Here is a 19134-nt window from a genome sequence, read left to right on the forward strand (position 1 = left end):
CTTCGAATCCTTCATTTCTCACCATGAGGCTCCCACGCTGTGCCTGACCATTGGCCTCGTCGGTGAGTGGTGAGGTGTTGTTCGGCAGAGAGGTTTTGATGGGGTGTGTTGGCTCCTGACATGGTGGATTCGTTTGGTCGAGGATGGTTTTGTAGGTGTCCAGCGATGCTGGTGGCATGCGGTGTTGTTGCTTGATCTGTTCTTGGTGCTCCAAAGAGTGGCTCAGCGGTCGTGGGCTATCTGAATCTTTTTTAGATCCGGATTGTTGCAGTTTGCGTCACGAGTGCTGGTTAGGGCAGAGTGGCTCTCAAGCGTGTTCGATGATGGTGTTGGTCTCGGCTGTTGGTTAGGCATCGATGTTGGGCAATTTTTGTGCTGGCCAAGTTAGGCTAGAGTTTTATTTTGTGAGCTGCTTTTATTTAGTTTTTTTTTTTTTTTTTTTTATCTAATAAGGCTCACCCTTCTGGTGGGTGTAGAGGGCTTCGGCCCGGTCATATCTAGGTGATCTCTTTGTGGATATATGTGTGGCATACTCAATTCGATGGCTAGTATTGATGTACACCAATTGCGGTCTTAAGCAAATGTACCAATTTATTGGGTTGTGTCATATATCTTCAATAGGCTAAGATGTAGTTGGTTAGTTTTGTAGTCCTTGGTTAAGTGTGCATGGCAATTCTAGAATGAGTATTATTTTATAGGGATTTGTTTCCCGATTAGGCTAAATAGGCAAAAGCAGGTCTATACTTTGGGAGCTTTTACTCTGGTGTATGTAATATTCTGACAGTGACTCAATGAAGTCGTGAATATATCTTTGATATTTATTCTTCTATAAAAAAAAAATTCAAATGCATTGTTCTAGTCGTGATGCATTTACCACTTTGATGACACTATTCCAACTTTTCCCAACCGGAAATTCCTTGGAACATAATGTTGTTGTGACTGTTTCTGTTTATTACATAAACATAAAAGCAATGGAACAGTTCATGATAAGAATATCATTCTTATATAACCAGCAATCATTTCAAAAATGTGGGACTACATAATTTACCATTCACGTTTTAACCACCAAACTCCCACATTCAACGAAGAAAAAGAACAGATGGAAAAAAGGTTACCGCAGGATAAATGTTTGATTTCTACTTTACTGCCCGGAGAAAACAGTATAATTTGTCAAGACATAAACCTAGGCTTCCTCATCAAGAGCCATGACAAATTAACGGTGAGCTTCTTCACCTGACAACTATGGGTCCTAAGCTACCAATTGGAAATTTGAACAGGCAAATTATGCATACATCTTCTGTAAATGAATGTAAAACAATGAATTGCCCCTGCAATTCCGTGTTAATAAATCTTCCCTGAAAAGAATAAAGTGCAAAAAGAGTCTCCATACTCTCACTCCGGATTTTCCTTTCCAAACATCAATCTATCATGGCTTAATCAGTCATGAACCATGGTTGCCAATCGACAAGCATCCCACATGAGACAACCTTGATGATTGAGTTAGGGGTGTTTCTTCGTCCACATTCATATAAGAGGATAGACCATTAGACCTCCTCCATTATTAGGCACAAATATTAGAATTCGGATCGTGAGACAATTGTTGGTTGCTCGAATCATACCAAGGTGGAGATTGTTGGAAAAGTGTAGCTTAGATTAGAGCCCTTTGGAATCCCACATCAGAAAAGTGAAGAGTCATCCTTGGGTTATAAGGAATGGTACCACACACACTATTTGTTTTTTGGGTAATTATCACAAATGGTACCTGAACTTATCTTCTATCTTATCGATGGTACCTGAACTTCAATTTTGATCACAACCAGTACCTGAACTTTTTTATTTTATTTCAAATGGTACCTATCACTAACTTCCGTTAAAAACTGACATGTGTCAAACATGTGACTCATTTTTCAAGGATAAATTTGTAAAATTACTCTTTTTTTTTTTTGTAATATCACTTATTTTCACTTATATTGTGGCTATAAAAAATGAGACTATCAAAAGGCAAAACTTTCAACTTCAATTAAAACTATGAATGAAAGGAAAAAAAAAGAGAATTATGAAAGTTTTGATAAGCTTTTGGTTTTAAATGTTTTATAGTTTGTCCAAAAAAAAAAAATGTTTTATAGTTTTATTTAAAATGTTTTATCTGTATCTACAAAACAAATTAATTTTTGTTGAGATCTTGTTTTTAAATTTTATTTTTATAAGAGGGTAGAGATACATTTTTAATTCTATTTTTAATTGAACTCTTATTTTTATTAACATATTAATTGATCAAATATCTAGTAAACAAAATTATTTAAATGGGTATTTTCGTCAAACTACTCTTGATTATAGGTCATGTGTTTTGCACATGTTAGTTTTTAACGGAAGATTAACAGAAGTTAGTGATAGGTATCATTTGAAATGAAATCGAAAAGTTCAGGTACTGGTTGTGATCAAAATTGAAGTTCAGGTATCATCGATAAGATAGAGGATAAGTTCAGGTACCATTTGTGATAATAACCCTTGTTTTTTTTTAGAATAGAAGAAATTCATTAATCTAAAAAATTACAATGATGGGGATGACTCTGTAAAATCCCAATTACTCCACTAGAGAAGAGGACCTACTCATACCCCAAATGTAGAACCAGCAGTTAAAGAAACCATGAGCCGATAGGGGCCCAACTCTAACCATCAACCTTTTCCAGGAGTCCCGACACATCCTTATAGCCAACCTCAAGAAGAAACAATCCCCTTCTGACACCATATATCAAAACCGCCAGTATACATGCAGTGGCGTAGCCAGAAATCTTAGTTAGGAGGGTCAGAATTTAAATAATAATATTAAACAAACATAAACTTCATCAAATAATATAAAATTATAAATCATTATAATACTTAAAATTATTAAGTCTCTCTAAAACAATTACAATTGTCCACGACGATTGCTCATATTTTGAAATCTTTTCATGATGGTTTCATTATCAATGCCATCAAATATTTCTTTCTCGATATATGTAATCATGCTGCTATTCATCCACATGTCTCCCATTCGGTTTCGCAAATCACTTTTTATGATCTTCATGGCAGAAAATGCTCTTTCTACAGTGGCAGTTGCAACTGGAAGAATTAGCGTCAATGTTATGAGCAAGTAAACTAATGGATAAACTTTGTCCTTCTGTGTCTCAACCATTTTTTCTCCAAGGTCACTAATTCCTTTCAATTGTGTAAACACACTACTGCTTCGCATATCAGATATATAAGTGTCCAATTCATCTTCAAGAGCCAAGAGAGATACTGCAGAAAAATCTTTAGGATAAAACTGAGCAAGCCGAATCAATTTTTCTTTGCTAAAAGCTGAGAATGAATTAGATGGATTAAGACATGCCATACAGAGAAGTAGCTCGGTAGTAGTCTCTGTAAAATGATCATTTAGCTCTTGAAGTTGCATATCTATGACTACACAAAATAATTCAACTCGATACCTATGCAGATTAGTGACCTTTGGAGCTCTACGCCGTGATTTTCCTGGAATAAAGGAACATCATCCATGTTAGGAACATCAATCTCCTGTTTTTCACAAAATGAAACAACTTGACTAAGAAGAGAATCCCATCCATTGTCTCTCATATTTTGCAATTGCTCCTTACACACTTTAACTAAGTTCATTGCATTCACAATATCTTGGTCTCTTCTTTGCAATGCTTGTGATAATTGATTTGTAGTCCCCAACAAAACCTTCATCAAATGCAGACTAAATACAAAGTCGAATGATTCCAATGAGTCTAATAATCTGCTTGCATCTTGTTTCTGATCTGTAGATGATCCATCCTCTTTTATTTCTTCAAGCAATTCAACTAAAGATGGAAATAAGTTGATAATACTAATCAAAGTACCATAATGTGAGCTCCATCTTGTATCACCAGCTCGCTTTAGGGTGGTTTCCTGATTCAAGCCCCTCCCACTTAAAATAGAACCAATATTAAGTTCTTCAATAATCTTGGCGACTTGTTTCTCTCGAAGAGAATCACGACGTTTACATGAGCTTCCAGCAACATTCACCAGATTACCAACAAACATGAAGAGATTAGAGATTAAGATATGATTTTTTGCTACAGCCACAACAGCCAGCTGAAGCTGGTGAGCAAAGCAATGAACATAAAAAGCTGACCCATTCTCCTTTAAAATAAGTGCTTTTAGACCATTGAATTCTCCTCTCATATTACTAGCTCCATCATAACCTTGACCACAGAGGCTAGATATGCTTAATCCATTCTCCGAAAAGAATTGATCAATGGCTGCCTTCAGTGATGCAGAAGTAGTATCAGTGACATGCTTAACACTAACAAAACGCTCAATTACTTGTCCTTTGCTCACATATCGCAATACAATTGCCATTTGCTCTTTTCCTGATACATCACGAGACTCGTCAACAAGAATAGAGAATAATGCATCACCAATGTCACTAATGATGACATTGAGAGTTTCAGTTGCAGCAGCCTTGACAATATCATGTTGAATATCAGGTGATGTTAATTGATGATTTCTTGGAGCATTTTTCAAGACAACCTTTTTTATATCATCAACTTTATCAGAATGCCACTTCAAAAGCTCTCTAAAATTTCCTTGGTTATTTGAATAATCAGATTCATCATGACCACGAAATGGCAATCCTTGTCGTAGTAGAAAACGAGCACAATCAACTGATGCATTCAAACGAGTGTGATAGTTAATCCGATCTTGTTGTGTTTGGTTCACCAAAACTGTATCAACATGCTGCCTTTGATTTAATAAAACTTCACACATTCTTCTAGCATTGTTGTGAGTGCTATTGATCCCTCCAACATGATCTTTAAGCTTGTCTTTTTTCTTCCAATTATTAAACCCTGTACCAACAAATACATCACCACCTGCTTGGTATCCAATATTTGGTTTAAAAAGATAACAATGCAAACAATATGCAGCATCCTTTTCTATACTATACTCCAACCAACTAGGATGATCCTTAAACCAATTGACGTTAAACCTTCGCTTAACACCACTAAATTCTGTTTGACGAAAATTATAGTTTTTTGGTTGACAAGGACCTTGCAGTAAATAATGTCTTCGCACTCGATCTCGAACATTAGGATGATACTCTAAAATCGGAGTTCGAAGTCCAGGATCTCCAGGAAGATCTTCTATATTAATTTCATTGACAGAATATTTTGACGTACCAATATCTTCAGATGCATTATTTGTCGGATGGGATTGAGGGGGTGCCAACTGATTTGTCAAGTTCAATTCTTCGGAATGATGTTCTGAATTACCATCATTGGATGTATTTCTTATTTGAGGAGCTTCAGGTGGTGTCAACTGTTCTGTTGCTTTTCTCTTATGATACCTCTCTAAAAAGGCTTTCATATTCCAAATTTTCAATTATGGAGGCTTCGCTTGCCGTTCGTAGGGAGAAAATTGAGAGAGACAAAAGACGAGATTATGAGAGGAAACAACTTGAGAGGATGACCACGAGACAAAAAAGAAACTATACAAGGCCAAATATATATAGACATACGTTGGAGAAAACAATAATTGAATAGGAAAATATATTAAAATATATGTAGAACGTGGGAGATAGAACTCTGTCCAAATTGGGACAGTAATGGGAGAAACCAATCAAGAAGGGATTAGGAAGATGTATTAAAAAATAGGAGAACGTGGGTGAGTGGGTGACTAGGAGTAGGAGAACTGTGTCCAAGTTTATTTCGGTAAGGAAACTATGTCCAAGTTGATCATGGACAATAATTATCAGAAGGGTGATAATTAAGGAAACTGGGTCCAAGTTTTTTCCTTGTCAGAAGGGTCAATCATCAGAAGGGTCAATAATTATATGATATATATATGTATAGGTGATAATGACTGACCAATCATGTCTTAGTTTGAAAAATTGAGAAGATTGACCCTTCTCGCCCTACTGTAGCTACGCCTCTGTATACATGTAAGGGCGTCTCCCCATTACATTGACGACAAGAAAACATCAAAATTAAAACAAATAGTCCCTAGAATTGACACCATAACAATGGCGCTACCACGAAACTAAGACACCAAACCCTCGCTCAATTGAGGAAGGACTAATTAGACCTAACCAAAAACCAAAAATAAAACCTAACAAAATAGATTACAGCTATCAACTTTCCTCATCCACGATGTCAGCTCCAGCAACTCGGATTCAGCCGCAATAGAGTCAGGGTGCAATGCTCTGCCTCCACCACCAACCCCATGGAAAGATCTTGAAATTAATCAAGCCACCAACAAACTGAGCAGATACCCGCAGGACACCAATTCCAGATCACCCAAAGTTTCCCCCAGATCCATATACTCACCAGCCACTTTATCAAACCCCTCCAAAATTGATGTAGCCTTCAAAGATCAACCCAGATCTTGGTGACCCGTCAAACGTAGCCAAACCAATCCCACCAAACCTACTTTGACCGTGCACTTCAATCGAACCTACCAAACCATGCTTCCCCAATAGCTGCGCAGCAGCCCTCCACAAACCAAGCAACTATGTGATCAGATCCCATCGATGCCACCCAGCGCCTCACTTGCGGCTGACCACCAACACTTGAACCATGAAGCCACTGTTGCCACAATCATGAGATGAAAGAGAGTTTCTTGCCGCAGCCCCACCGCTGACCACCACCCAAGCACGCCTGTCCGACAACACCCACCGCCCGTCGATGATACTAGAGGCCACCGTCGGAGTGGGGGGGCCGCCGGACAAGCAAACGAACCAAGTCCTGTTTTTTACGAACCCTAAAACGTCCCTATTTTTACGGACCAAAGAGAAGGTTAAGAAGAAGGTTGCATTGTGCTCATTGTACCACACACACTATTGCCGAGGCCTTTTGTATTAAAACCCCATACCGGTTCTGCATCGGGTGGCTAAAGTGGGGGGAGTATCGGCATTATTGAATCCATATGTGTGGGACTCATTTGCCACTTCTGCACAACAAACATATAGAATTGAAGTACATGCAAAAATACACATGCTTTTCAAAATCATACTAAAAGGATTGGCATGCTTCCAACCTTGGATTCTGAATTTAGTGGGAGACTTGCGATTTTGAGTGGGAGCCAGTTTTCATTCCAGTAAAGCTGAATTTTCTTTTAAGTTTAAATTTTCGTTGTTATAGCTCTGTTTTCTCAGAACTATTGTTAATGTAATTTTCAGTTGATTTTATTAATAAATCATTCGTATTTTCTGATCAATTTTGCTACTGCAGTATTTTTTATTGTTGTTCTTTTGATCCTTGTGACATATGCAATTTATGTATACATTCTGGAAGTTGCTTTTGTCTCGGATCAATTATTCATGAATTATTGTCTATATGTTAAATGACTTAATGATGAGGTTCTGGCACATTGAACCATTAAGAGGATCATATGTAATGCACTACTTGCAGATTCACTTTATCAGCATTACATATATTAAGTGATAATTTTAGTGTCTCATGTGATATGACTATTGTGAAGGTTGTGATTGCAGAGAGCTCATGTTTTCAAACTCGAACTTTTCTGTAGTCCTTCCTCATGTTTTCAAATTGACAGAGATTTGATTAGGCTTTTGGAAATTATTTTATCTCTGGTGCACACTTCAGTGATTACTATGTCTGATAAAAATTAATATTCTTGTCACAGTGTATTCCATACAAGTTCAAGTGGGAGATTGTAAGACGTATTTGAACATGTGTGAAATACATATCAAGTATTGGCAACTTATTAATACTTGCAGAGTAAGTAATTTGAGATCAAATATGTCTCCTACTCCTTGTCGAATTATGTTTGTGTTATGAGTCACACAAATGTAAGAGGAAGTCTAAAACAGCTTGGCAACCAAGCAAAGATTATCAGATAAACATATAGTGACCAAGTTTTAATCAAATACAGATGCCTCTTATGGGCAGCTGAGATAGTGTCAATAGGCAGCTGAGATGTATATTACAACACCAAACAACGCTGCAAAAGAAATTGACCAACTGGTTAACTGAAATTTCAAAATCTACAAGTGTACTTCTAATTTATATGAATGGAGACTACCTATTGCATAGCCAATTATGTTCAGCCTGATTAAGTGATTATGATAGACTCCGGAAATATAACAGTTGAAAGGGCAATTAAAATCCAGTCTTTTAAAACACCAGCAACTCGAATGGTAACTGCTCCAGTTCTACCAATTACTAAGAACATGGAGAAGTTCAAAGCTAAATCACATAGAGCATTGAAGAAAAAGATCCGGAAGTTGAACTGAATTTGTGAAACTTCCATTGCAGGCTTCTCAAGTAATAACCAAGGCACAGACATGCAGGAATACAAAACTGCAATAATAAGAGAAAAAAATGATAGTGAGAAGCTGTAGTGATGGAATGCCTGTCATTTTCCCCTTTTCATTTTCACATGCATAAATGGAAAATCACCTTGGCAATTAAACTGCGTTAAATCAAATGCATCTGTTAAGAACGTGATGCAGAACTCATCATAAGTATGTCAAAAGAAAGGAACGGTGCTCCCCTGGTACAGATGAACCATGCATATAGAAACTGCTAATAGAATCACTTTTTAGATCCACTAAACTGAATCTCAGCCAAATGATGTGAATTACAGATTCAGAATTCAAAATTTACAGGACTAACAAACTCAAGAATAGCCATTAACAAACAAAATAATCCTAAACCCGAGTCTGTATCTTAATTCAAGATTGTGATGGATGCCAAAAGGATTTAGCTGTCACTTCTTATGTTCTTCTCCATTACTAACAAAAATAATTCAAACCTTCGTCAATATCTTATATCAAGAATGCGATGGATGTCAAATGATTTAAGTGTCACTTCATATGTTGTTCTCCTAAAAAATGTACGAGCAATAGGGCAAATTCTAATCTTTCAATGCTTATAATTGCGAGCATCAAAATATGATACCTGCATCAAATTCTAATCTTTCAACAGCAACATAGGCTTGAGATCCAACACAGAAACAAGCATGGATAGCCCATATGCTCACTGAAGAGATTTTAATAGTGGCTTATAGAGATCCCAATAAATCGTCTCATTCTAGCAACTCAGAAAGTCTTACTTGACTTGTTCCACCATAGACTAAATCCAGTACCTTTTCAGCATCCCCCCTCTCTCATTCTACATGGAAAATGTTTGAACTTTGATACAGACAACAGTTTCAAAATCATTCATGTATGAATGAAGTTATTAGCTACTTGTAAGATCAAATTAAGGAAATAATAAATACTGTGTATAAGGATCAATGGATAAAACATAACATCAACAGAGGCGAACCCCAAAAGATTTGAAGTTCAGACACCATCTTGGGACTTGGGGTAGTGAAAGTGATGTGAACTATCGAACAGTTATGGACATAAGAAACTCAGAAACAAAATAGGTGGTGCAAGTATGAATGTGTATTTTCAATGTCTATACTTTGGCAGTGGGCAGAAGTGATGGCGGGAAGCAATACATCAGGCAAACAACATGGCCTCACTGAAGCTGCTACAAATGATGGATCATGACAACTTGAGTACTAACTGAAAATACAAAACAGTTTTACCTGTCTACACGCAAATCTACCTACATAGAGGTATCCACTATCAACTACTATGACAAAAAGTTATTAACACATATAAGAAATACGTTATAAAAAAATAAGAGATCAGCCGTACCTTGAAAACACGAACAAGAAAAAATGCTACCAATCTAGAAAACCCCATATGAATCATCGTAAGTGTTATGGGCAATGGAAATTTGAAGTATTTCGGACGCAGAACCCACTGCAAAGAAATAAATACAGAAGATCATCAACTAACCTAGGGCAATTTAGCTCAGGGCTTCAGTTTAATTTGGCCATATGGAACATTGTTTGTTATGTAACAGATAGATAATCGACTACAACATATATAGATAATATAAACATGCAAACAAGTTGTGACAAGATGTACCAAACCAATCAACTGCTGAGGAGGCATTACCTGTTGTTCAATACAACTCCAGATGAAAGCAGAACATTGATCAAGAATAGGTCAGTAGCAACGGTCGATCTGTTGATCATCTTGCCTGACATTTTTGCTTTTGACAAATGATCGAGTAATGTATGAGTGTGTTTGGCCTTCGGACCATCTTAAGCAATTCTCACTCCTCAAACTACAAATTAATTTACCGCAAGTGCTACCCGGTGATCCAAACCCGGAAGAGGGCTCATGCCCCCAATTATAGAACTTGTGTGAAGATCAAATCTTGCAAGGTCTGCTCCGACTCAGATATCTAGAGGCAAAGGTCAATGTACAGAAAGATGCAGAGAGGCCTAGTGACCCAAACAAAAAAAGCATTCTTATTCGTCCCATTTTGAAGTACTCCATGTTTTGTTTCTTTTTCGTGTCACTGTCTGTCTTGGTATTGTCACTCCGCAAGGACAAAGCCTCATGGGGACCTCGGTTTGGGTCTAGGAAAAATTGAAAACGAGCAGTTGTCACACCTTGAAAGTCTCTCTTTTTTTTTTTGTTGGCTTTATTAGTCGTATGTAATACCCATGAAAGATTGCATTAAAAAAAATTGAGGCGTTAGCATTATGGCATGGGCTGAAGTTCTGCAAGCAGATTGGAGTGAATAAATTGGTGATTGCGGGGGATGCGGTCAATGTGATTGTTGTCTTAAGGCGTGTCTGGGCTTGACCTAGGTGATAGCGCGGTTCTCAATCAATGTCAGAGTTTGAACTAAGTTACTTGGAAACATGTAAGCAAGCTGAACAACTAAATTGCTCATACTCTTGCTAGAAGGGTTTTGAAGATGGTGCAAGGTATGTTTTGTCCGGGAGTCGGGCCCCCTTGGTTTCATGAAATTATCGATGTAAGTAAATGATGTTTTTTTTTTTTTAATACGAAAAGATATAAATTAAATATGGAAAACTTTAGGGCGTACTGAGTTTACAACATAAAAAAGTAAGGCTCTAGAGGCATCATTGTGGATCCTATTAGTCCACGACCATCAACATGGTTATGACCTTAATTAGCCTAAAGCATCTGCTACACAATTTGTCTATCTGAAAATGTGTTTAAAAGATGATGTAAGCAAATGATGTTAGTAATGAGATTTTCTATAGAGAACAGTTTCTCTCTGTTTTGATGTACTCTCTTTTGAATTAATAAAATTCATTTACAAAAAAAAAGAAATTAAGGTTTCTTCTCTCATTCATAATAAAGAAAGAGAGACAAAAGAAGAAAAAAAACAAGTTATCAAGGTGAAGTGCTTTTTATTTTGATCAAATTAGGGATGGATCAATAGTTGTGGTTTATGTTAATTTGGTTTTCCCTTGCAATTTTTGCTATCTATGCATGTAGCTGCTGGTATTTATTTTTCGGGCCACAACTGAGAATAACGTCTCCCAAAATATAGGGTGGGTGCTATATTGAAGGGAGGGTAGAGAAAGTGAACTCAGATCTTACAATTTGCAGATTTCGGTATGAAGTCCAAAGATAGACCACAGGCACTGGTGAGCGAAAGAACTCGCATTCCGGAGAAATTGGTGGAGATGATATCTCTTAACCACCATCATTCCCTTTAACCACCCTAACCTCTTCAGATTTCTTGTCCTAAGCCACACACTACCCTAAACCCTAAATTTGGGCATCCATGCAAGCATGTTAGCTATATTAAGCTCCATTTAATCCATGCTCTGCAGCTTCTTTTTCTTTAGACATTCTTCAGAATCAATACAGAGAAGAAAGTAAACTATGGAAAAGAAGGGAAAGGCAATAGTAGGTGGAATTTCAATCATCCTTGTGGTTGGAGCAGTAGTTGGTTGTGTAGCTGTTGTTTCACATAATCGCAGCAAAGGCAAGGATAGGCTTTCGACGAGTTCCAAGGCCGTCAATGCAATGTGTGAACCAACTGATTACAAGGAAGAATGCATTGACAGCCTGGCTGACGCTGCCAAGAATCAAAGCGCCACCCCAAAAGAACTTATCCGAGCTGCCATTGATTACACAATCGATAAGGTGAAAGCGGCAATAGAGAAATCAGATAGCATTATCAAAGAAGCTAAAAATGTCAGTTCCACTGGGAAAATGGCCTTCAAGGATTGCAATGACTTGTTGGAATCTTCAATCGAAAGTCTTCAATATTCGCTTTTGACACTCGTTGATACTGAAATGCAAAACATGAATAATAAAGAGGCTGATCTTAAGAACTGGTTCAGTGCTGCGATATCATTTCAGGAATCATGCATTGATGGGATTCCATACGAAGACCTTAAGAACCAAATGAACGAGGCAATGCTCCATGCTTCACAACTGACCAGCAACGCCTTAGCAATTGTGTCTTCCCTTGCTCCCATCCTAGGCAAATTCAATATCTCCATGAAAACTGACAGTAAAAGTTCAACCAGTCGTCGTCTCCTGGATGTAGAAATGGAAACGGATGAACATGGCACTTTTCCAGCATGGTTCCCAGCTGCAGATAGGAAGCTATTTGCACACCACAACGAGAACAATAACAATAGCAGCAACAACGACGTCGTCGACAACGACGACGACAACAACAACAACAACAACAACAACAACGGGAGAGTCGACAACGACGACAACAACAACAACGGGAGAGTCGACAACGTCGACAACAACAACAACAACGGGAGAGTTACACCCAACGCAGTAGTGGCAAAAGATGGGAGTGGACAATACAAAACAATTGGTGAAGCTCTTGCTGCGTACCCAAAGGGATTCCAGGGAAGATATGTTATATATGTGAAAGCTGGGATTTACAATGAGTATGTTACTGTGGCCAAGAATCAGGTCAATGTGTACATGTATGGAGATGGACCCCGGAGGACCATGATCACAGGCAGTAAAAGCTTTGCTGATGGCATCACCACCCAGGACACTGCCACATTCAGTGAGTCTCTTTTGATTTCTCCCACTTAAAATTTCTATCCATTATGTTTTCGTTCTTGAATCACAAAACAAGTAACTCAGCTATATAATTATGTTTCATAATCAGTCGTAATGGGGAATGGGTTCATTGGTAGAGCAATGGGATTTCAGAACACAGCCGGCCCCGAAAAGCATCAGGCAGTGGCACTCCGAGTCCAGTCGGAAATGTCAGCCTTCTTCAACTGCAGAATGGACGCCTACCAAGACACATTGTACGTGCAAGCATATCGCCAATTTTATCGCAACTGTGTCATATCCGGTACCGTTGACTTCATTTTTGGTGACTCATCAACAGTCATCCAGAATAGTTTACTCATTGTGAGGAAGCCTATGGACGGCCAAAAGAACATTGTGACTGCTCATGGAAGAAAAGATAAGCGGGAAACCACCGGTCTGGTTATCCAGAACTGCAGGATAGTCCCAGAACAGGCTTTGTTCCCAATGAGATTCCAGATTCAGTCATACTTGGGGCGGCCGTGGAAGATGTACTCGAGAACAGTTATCATGGAGTCCGAATTTGGGGACTTTATCCAACCAGCCGGTTGGCTAGAATGGGAAGGGACTTTTGGACTAGACACACTGTATTATGCAGAGTATGCAAATCGGGGTCCGGGTGCTGTAACCACAGAAAGGGTAAAATGGAAAGGATACCATGTGATTACGGACAGAAATGAGGCTCTTCAATTCACTCCGGGTAATTTTCTAACAGGAGACCAATGGTTGAAAGACGCGGGTATACCTTACTTCCTGGGTTTAAAAAACTAGCTCACGATCTCATTTCAACCCAAACTACTGACACCTGATTTCATCGGAATACAAAGAAAAAGGTTGAACTTAATCTGAAGATAAAATACATATTAAGAAGAAAGGATGGCGCTGTTGATCGTCACCCCACCTAGTGATAACTGAACCAGTACCCTTCCGTGCACTGCTGTATACATATAGCAGTACAGTTTTCTGATTTGTACCCCTTAATCTTGTACCTCTTGTATAGCATTCCTATGCACCCAATGACCAATGCTGTATATTCATTTGGCCTAATAAGTTCATATGCATTGTTTGTTTATATCCCCATCGAAGACATGAAATGAGCACTGCATGGTCCATCTCAATTAATGAAGACAGAGCATATACACCATAGCCCTTCCCAGTATAAACCTTTGAAATTTCACAAATGAAAATACTCTGAACTTTGGTACAAACTAAATCTTTGAGATAAAAATGCATTGAAAAACACTCAAAACCCAACCAAAGCATATCCTTGTTCCTCTCTTGTTCATCCTTTCTTTTATCTATGTTCTCCTTTTCCCCCTTTTCTTCTTTTCGAGCTCTCCAGACCAGCCCGAAGCCAACAAGGAGAAAACAAAAACTCCTAAACTTTAACAGCATTTAGGAATCTAATTTCAACTTCCCATAAGATATTCCTTTCTTAAGATAAGCTACAAAGGGTTTGCAGACAGCATTATTAAGTTGGGAGTTGCAATGTGATTTAAAAGAAGACCATGAAATTGGCACAATGAAGTAGCAACAGAAAAGCCAATAAGGTCAAGAGTGTTGGATCAAAGATCAAAATTCTAGCTTCTGCTCAGATTAACTTTGAAAGAAAAAGTTAACAAACCAATAAGCAAAAGGCCATCACATAGATCATGTAGAAATCTATAGCCAACCCACAATACAAGCTAAACTGGCCAAAAGCAGAGGGTGACAAACAGAGTAGATACAAAGCGGACCAGAGAATCACATTGATAATCAGCTACACAAAACTGTATGGGTAAATTGAGTACACAACAACTAATGATCTATATTGTCACCGGAAAAATCCTCAGGCGCCGCATCAAATTAAGGAAAAAAAAAAAATACTGCAACTAAGAAAGAGACTCACACAGCTGAAACTGAGCGCCATCCTACAATGCACATGCCAAACCGATCAAGCTCCTTCCTTGACTTGATCACCTCCTTCCTCCATATCATTGGTCTGCAATTGATTACCTCGCACCCCATTGGTTCCCTCAGTCGCCATAGAAGTAGCAAGGTTGGCCAGAACTTGCATTGCACCGGGATTCGTCTCCGATTTCTGCTTCTGGGGCTCCACTCTACCCGAATTCAGCTCTCCTCCGCCTTTCGAATCCTTCTCCTCCTTTTCTTTATTCACCAGAAACGCCAGCACCTCCAGCGCCTCCCTCGCCCTCTTCTTCGCCGAGACCGCCTCCTTGACGCGGCGCTCGGCGTCGCTCCTGGCGGCGGCGGCCGCCTTCTTCATCGAATTGGCCGCGATTTTCGCCGCGGCCACGAAGGCCTTAGCGGATTCCTTCCCAAGGAGCATCGCCGCCGCTTCGGCGTTGTTGCGTTCGAAGTTGAAGAAGGAGAAGGCGGATTGGGAGCAGGGAGGGCACTCGAAGGAGGCGCAGTTGGCGCAGTCGTTGTGGGCGATGGAGGGGCACTTGACGCACATGACGCGGTCACGCGCCGGCGGCGGGTGGTCGAAGTCGAAGACGTCGAGGCAGACGGGGCAGAAGAGGCCGGGGTGGTTCTTGAGGACGCAGTTGGTGCAGAGACGCTGGAAGGTTCCGCGGAGGCGGATGTAGTGGAGGAGCCACCGCTCGGAGGAGCCGCAGCCGCGGCAGAGGCGCTTATCGGATTCCGGGAGGTCTCGCTTCATCGCCATCCGAGTTGCATTTGACAATCTTGATCAGCAAAGTCAGAGTCTTGGGTGGGTGGGTGGGTAACGGTAACCCTAGGGCGAAATGATGAGGGGGGAGCTGAGGCAAATGAAATTTAGGGTTTCTTTGGTTGCAAATTAGGTCAAATAAATGATAAAGGTTCAGACTTTGAAGACTTGTTTGGCAATGTAATAGAGTCGGGGTCTGACTTTTGACCATTCTAGCCTAAGTTAATACCCCTTTCTGGTTTCTTAATACCCCTTTTTGGTTTCTTCTAGTTTTTCCTCTCTTGTTTTCAAGGCTAAAGCCCAAGCACATTACCAGCTCCACAGCAGAAGCAAAGATCTTTCAGAAATGAGATTGGCATGGCTATCTCAACTTTCCGTAGTTCAAAGTTTAACGATTTGATGCTTATCATGCACATTGGTGTCACAAAATTTCAACAAATAGTTGCGCAAACGAATTGGAATCTGTAGTTAACAGAGCAAAATTTCTAAGTCGCCACACTTATTTCAAAACATGGATTTTTCAACATAATAACATTGTTGGTCAGTAATGAAATCTGAGGTTGAATGAACTTGACTCGATTATGATATTACAACCTCGGCAACTGCATTCCTATAACAAAAATAACTTTGAAAAATAATCAATTCAACAGCCTCAGACGGGTTTTATACCCTCAAAAACCGAGTTCCCTTCAAAGTGGTTGTTTTGAATTCAGCTCCAGCCTAATCTGCCGCCATAAATGGATCTACTTCTCCAAGATCAGCAACCAGCGGTTCTAACTTGCTTGGATCTTCATCCTCTGGAGCAAAGTAAGTTGGAAATGGTAGCATCGAGACATCGGGTTTCTTGTAGAAAGCATCCTTGATAAACACAAAGTTCCCTTCAGCACCTGGGACCTGTAAGCATAGCCAACAACTTTAATTGAGGTATTTTCGAAAGGACCAAAACTGGGCAAAACCCAACATCAAAGTACAACATACTCGCTTCCGAAAAGGGTACACCAATCACCAAATGAATTTTAGACGATGGAGTTTTTAGTGTGCTACTTTTCCCATCTCTTCTGAGAAAAGGTTTCTAGCAAGTTCATTCATATACATTTTTTTCCCTCCAGGATCTGAACACTTCTAAGATCGCTTATGGTCAGAAAACTATTGCTGGAAAGATTCAATTTTGGACCATCATGTACATGCAATTGAAGTATACCGTGGATGACCTCCTCCCAATTATTCTATTCTGAAAAGTAAATTTTATGAAAGAAGCATACCTGGCCTCTCACCCATATCAAGTTCCTTGCGGGATCAATTTTGTAGATCCATACATTTTTCACCGTTCTCTGTTTTCCACCCATGCGCCCGGGCATCTTTCTGCCTTTAAAGACCTGTTCAGACATCATATATCTGTCACAATTCAAAAACTCACAAGCCAAGGGAATTTAATGCATTGGGAAATATATTTTAATTTTGAAGAGTAGTCACGAAAACCATTCAACAATTTCAAAACATGATAATGTGTGAATATGAAATGGAATATAAGTTATTAAACTTTCTAAGTCACACAACTTCTATTGTGTTTACTTGTATAGGGAAAAAAAAACTATAGCAGGTGAAGTAAAAACATTCATCTAATTAAAATTAAGAAGCAGAACGGTCTAGCATTAAAGTTCCCAAAAGATTTTATTGACAGATGCCGTGGGCTGTACTCTTGCTTAGTTGTGTTGCTTATTAACCACCAATACAAATACACAAACAATAAAAAATTCAGAGACAAGATAAAGGATTACAGCAATCAAATGAAGCCATACATACCCTTCCAGCATCATCTCTCTGACCTGTAGAACCAATACTTCGGTGTGACTTAGAAGCACCATGACTTGCTGGCATTCCTCTAAAACCATACCTTTTCATCCCACCCTGGGCACAGAAAATACGCATCAGACATAATGATCATCAAACTATTCTGATTATTACTCTATCAGAAAGAATCTTCAAAAACAAAGTTTATCAAATTCACTCAGTAAATCCTCATATAAAAGGATTCACAAGGCTTGAAGAAGAGTATACAACAACTCTGAAAATGAAGCCTAACAACAGAAAAGGCAGGAGCTAAAAAGAAAAATAGTTCACCTGAAAACCTTTCCCTCTCGTGATTCCTGTAACATCAACATATTGGCCTGGAACAAAATGGCGAACACCAATTGACATACCAACAGGGAGAAGCGCATCTTCTGTTACAGGAAACTCCCGCAGTTTCCTCTTAAGTGGAACACCCTGAGCTCTGAAATGGCCCACTTCAGGCTTTGTCAGATGTTTTGCTTTTTTCTGCCCGCACCCAATCTAACTAGCACCACAACAGAATGTCATCCCATAGTTAAATCCTTGCTCTTGAAAATTTTCCAAGAAAAAATCAAATTGATAAACAGTGGACTGGCGACAAGACCTAGATGTAAGTACCAACACAAAACTGTAATGATTAATAAGAAAAACTTCGCTTCTCCACTTAGTCGAATCAACCAAAGCAAAAACACACTCATACATTGATATACCCAGCTGCCTAACTAGAATTAAACTCTTAAGCTCTTATAGATTTTTGAACTACAACTCACTGTTGATTGTCCCGACACCAAACTCTAGGGAGAAGTTGGATTAGTCATACTGAACTGAAATTGATATACCCAGCTGGCATCACTAAGATTAAACTCCCATGCTTTTGCAGATGATAAACAACTAGAACTCATTGTTGATCGTCCCCAAATCAAATTGTAGCAAGAAGTTAGATTAGTCTCAATGAACTGAAAAATCTAAACTTTAAGAAACTTCACACCGAGGCTATAGCTATATTTTCATACAGTTTAGGTTAAACTTCCAAGTAACTCACAGGCTTTTGCAGATTCAAAGTACTGAAAAAAATCTAATCTTTATAAACTTCACCACCTATACACTTCTATTCTTACAATGAAGCTAATCAAATTCAATTAGTCATTAACAGAAACAAAATGAAGTGAGAAAAAGCTTCACCTGTAGGGCAGAGATTCCTTCTTTCTCTGGGGTCTTGACCTGAGAGACGATATTATCATCGACCCAAAGCACGGTGATCGGAACCCTAGCACCCCATTTGTCCCAGCGCGCCGACATGCCACACTTGACGGCGATGACTCCGGTCCGCTTCGATTGGGGGGTCATAACTCCGGGCCTGGCCTCGATAACCCGGCTGCGATCTTCGGCGATCTCGGCCCCGTCCACCAAGGCCTCGGAGCTGAAGCATCGGAAGAAATGAGAATACGACGTCGTAGCGTGAGCGGCGGGTATGGCGGTACAAGTAGAAGAGGAGGAAGAAGAAGTGGCGGGGTTGAGGGAGAGGAGGCGGAGGCGGGAAATGAGGCCTCTCGATAAGGCGGACATGGCGGATGTGGGTGACGGAGACGGAGGCTTAAAACGACGACGGGTTTGATGGCATGGCGGATGTAGAAACCCCAACACAGGTTGCAGAGTAGGGTTTTAGGACTTTAGGGAAGAGCTTGGT

General features: G+C 39.4%; 3 protein-coding genes and 1 pseudogene across 3 annotated transcripts; 1 reads left to right on the plus strand and 3 right to left on the minus strand.

Moving 5' to 3' along the window:
• The window catches only part of LOC112196698, a 35249-nt pseudogene extending 25498 nt beyond the window's left edge, over positions 1 to 9751 (minus strand).
• A 2001-nt stretch (positions 9752 to 11752) lies between these two features.
• On the plus strand, positions 11753 to 13714 carry LOC112199531 (pectinesterase). The gene is made up of 2 exons (XM_024340535.2): positions 11753 to 12911; positions 13017 to 13714. The coding sequence occupies exons 1-2, from the start codon at positions 11753 to 11755 to the stop codon at positions 13712 to 13714; spliced, it is 1857 nt and encodes a 618-aa protein (XP_024196303.1).
• Positions 13715 to 14503: 789 nt separating this feature from the next.
• LOC112197735 lies at positions 14504 to 15804 on the minus strand. Its single transcript, XM_024338544.2, has one exon. The coding sequence runs from the start codon at positions 15612 to 15614 to the stop codon at positions 14877 to 14879; it is 738 nt and encodes a 245-aa protein (XP_024194312.1). The 5' UTR covers positions 15615 to 15804; the 3' UTR covers positions 14504 to 14876.
• Positions 15805 to 16085: 281 nt separating this feature from the next.
• On the minus strand, positions 16086 to 19013 carry LOC112195892 (50S ribosomal protein L3-2, mitochondrial). Its single transcript, XM_024336122.2, has 5 exons — positions 18630 to 19013; positions 17739 to 17948; positions 17421 to 17525; positions 16880 to 16993; positions 16086 to 16511 (listed from the first exon to the last, which is right to left on the minus strand). Exons 1-5 carry the CDS (start codon positions 19011 to 19013, stop codon positions 16338 to 16340), a joined length of 987 nt encoding a protein of 328 aa, XP_024191890.1. The 3' UTR covers positions 16086 to 16337.
• Positions 19014 to 19134: the final 121 nt, after the last annotated feature.

This window comes from Rosa chinensis, chromosome 4, assembly GCF_002994745.2.
Source record: "Rosa chinensis cultivar Old Blush chromosome 4, RchiOBHm-V2, whole genome shotgun sequence".
NCBI classification, from domain to species: domain Eukaryota; kingdom Viridiplantae; phylum Streptophyta; class Magnoliopsida; order Rosales; family Rosaceae; genus Rosa; species Rosa chinensis.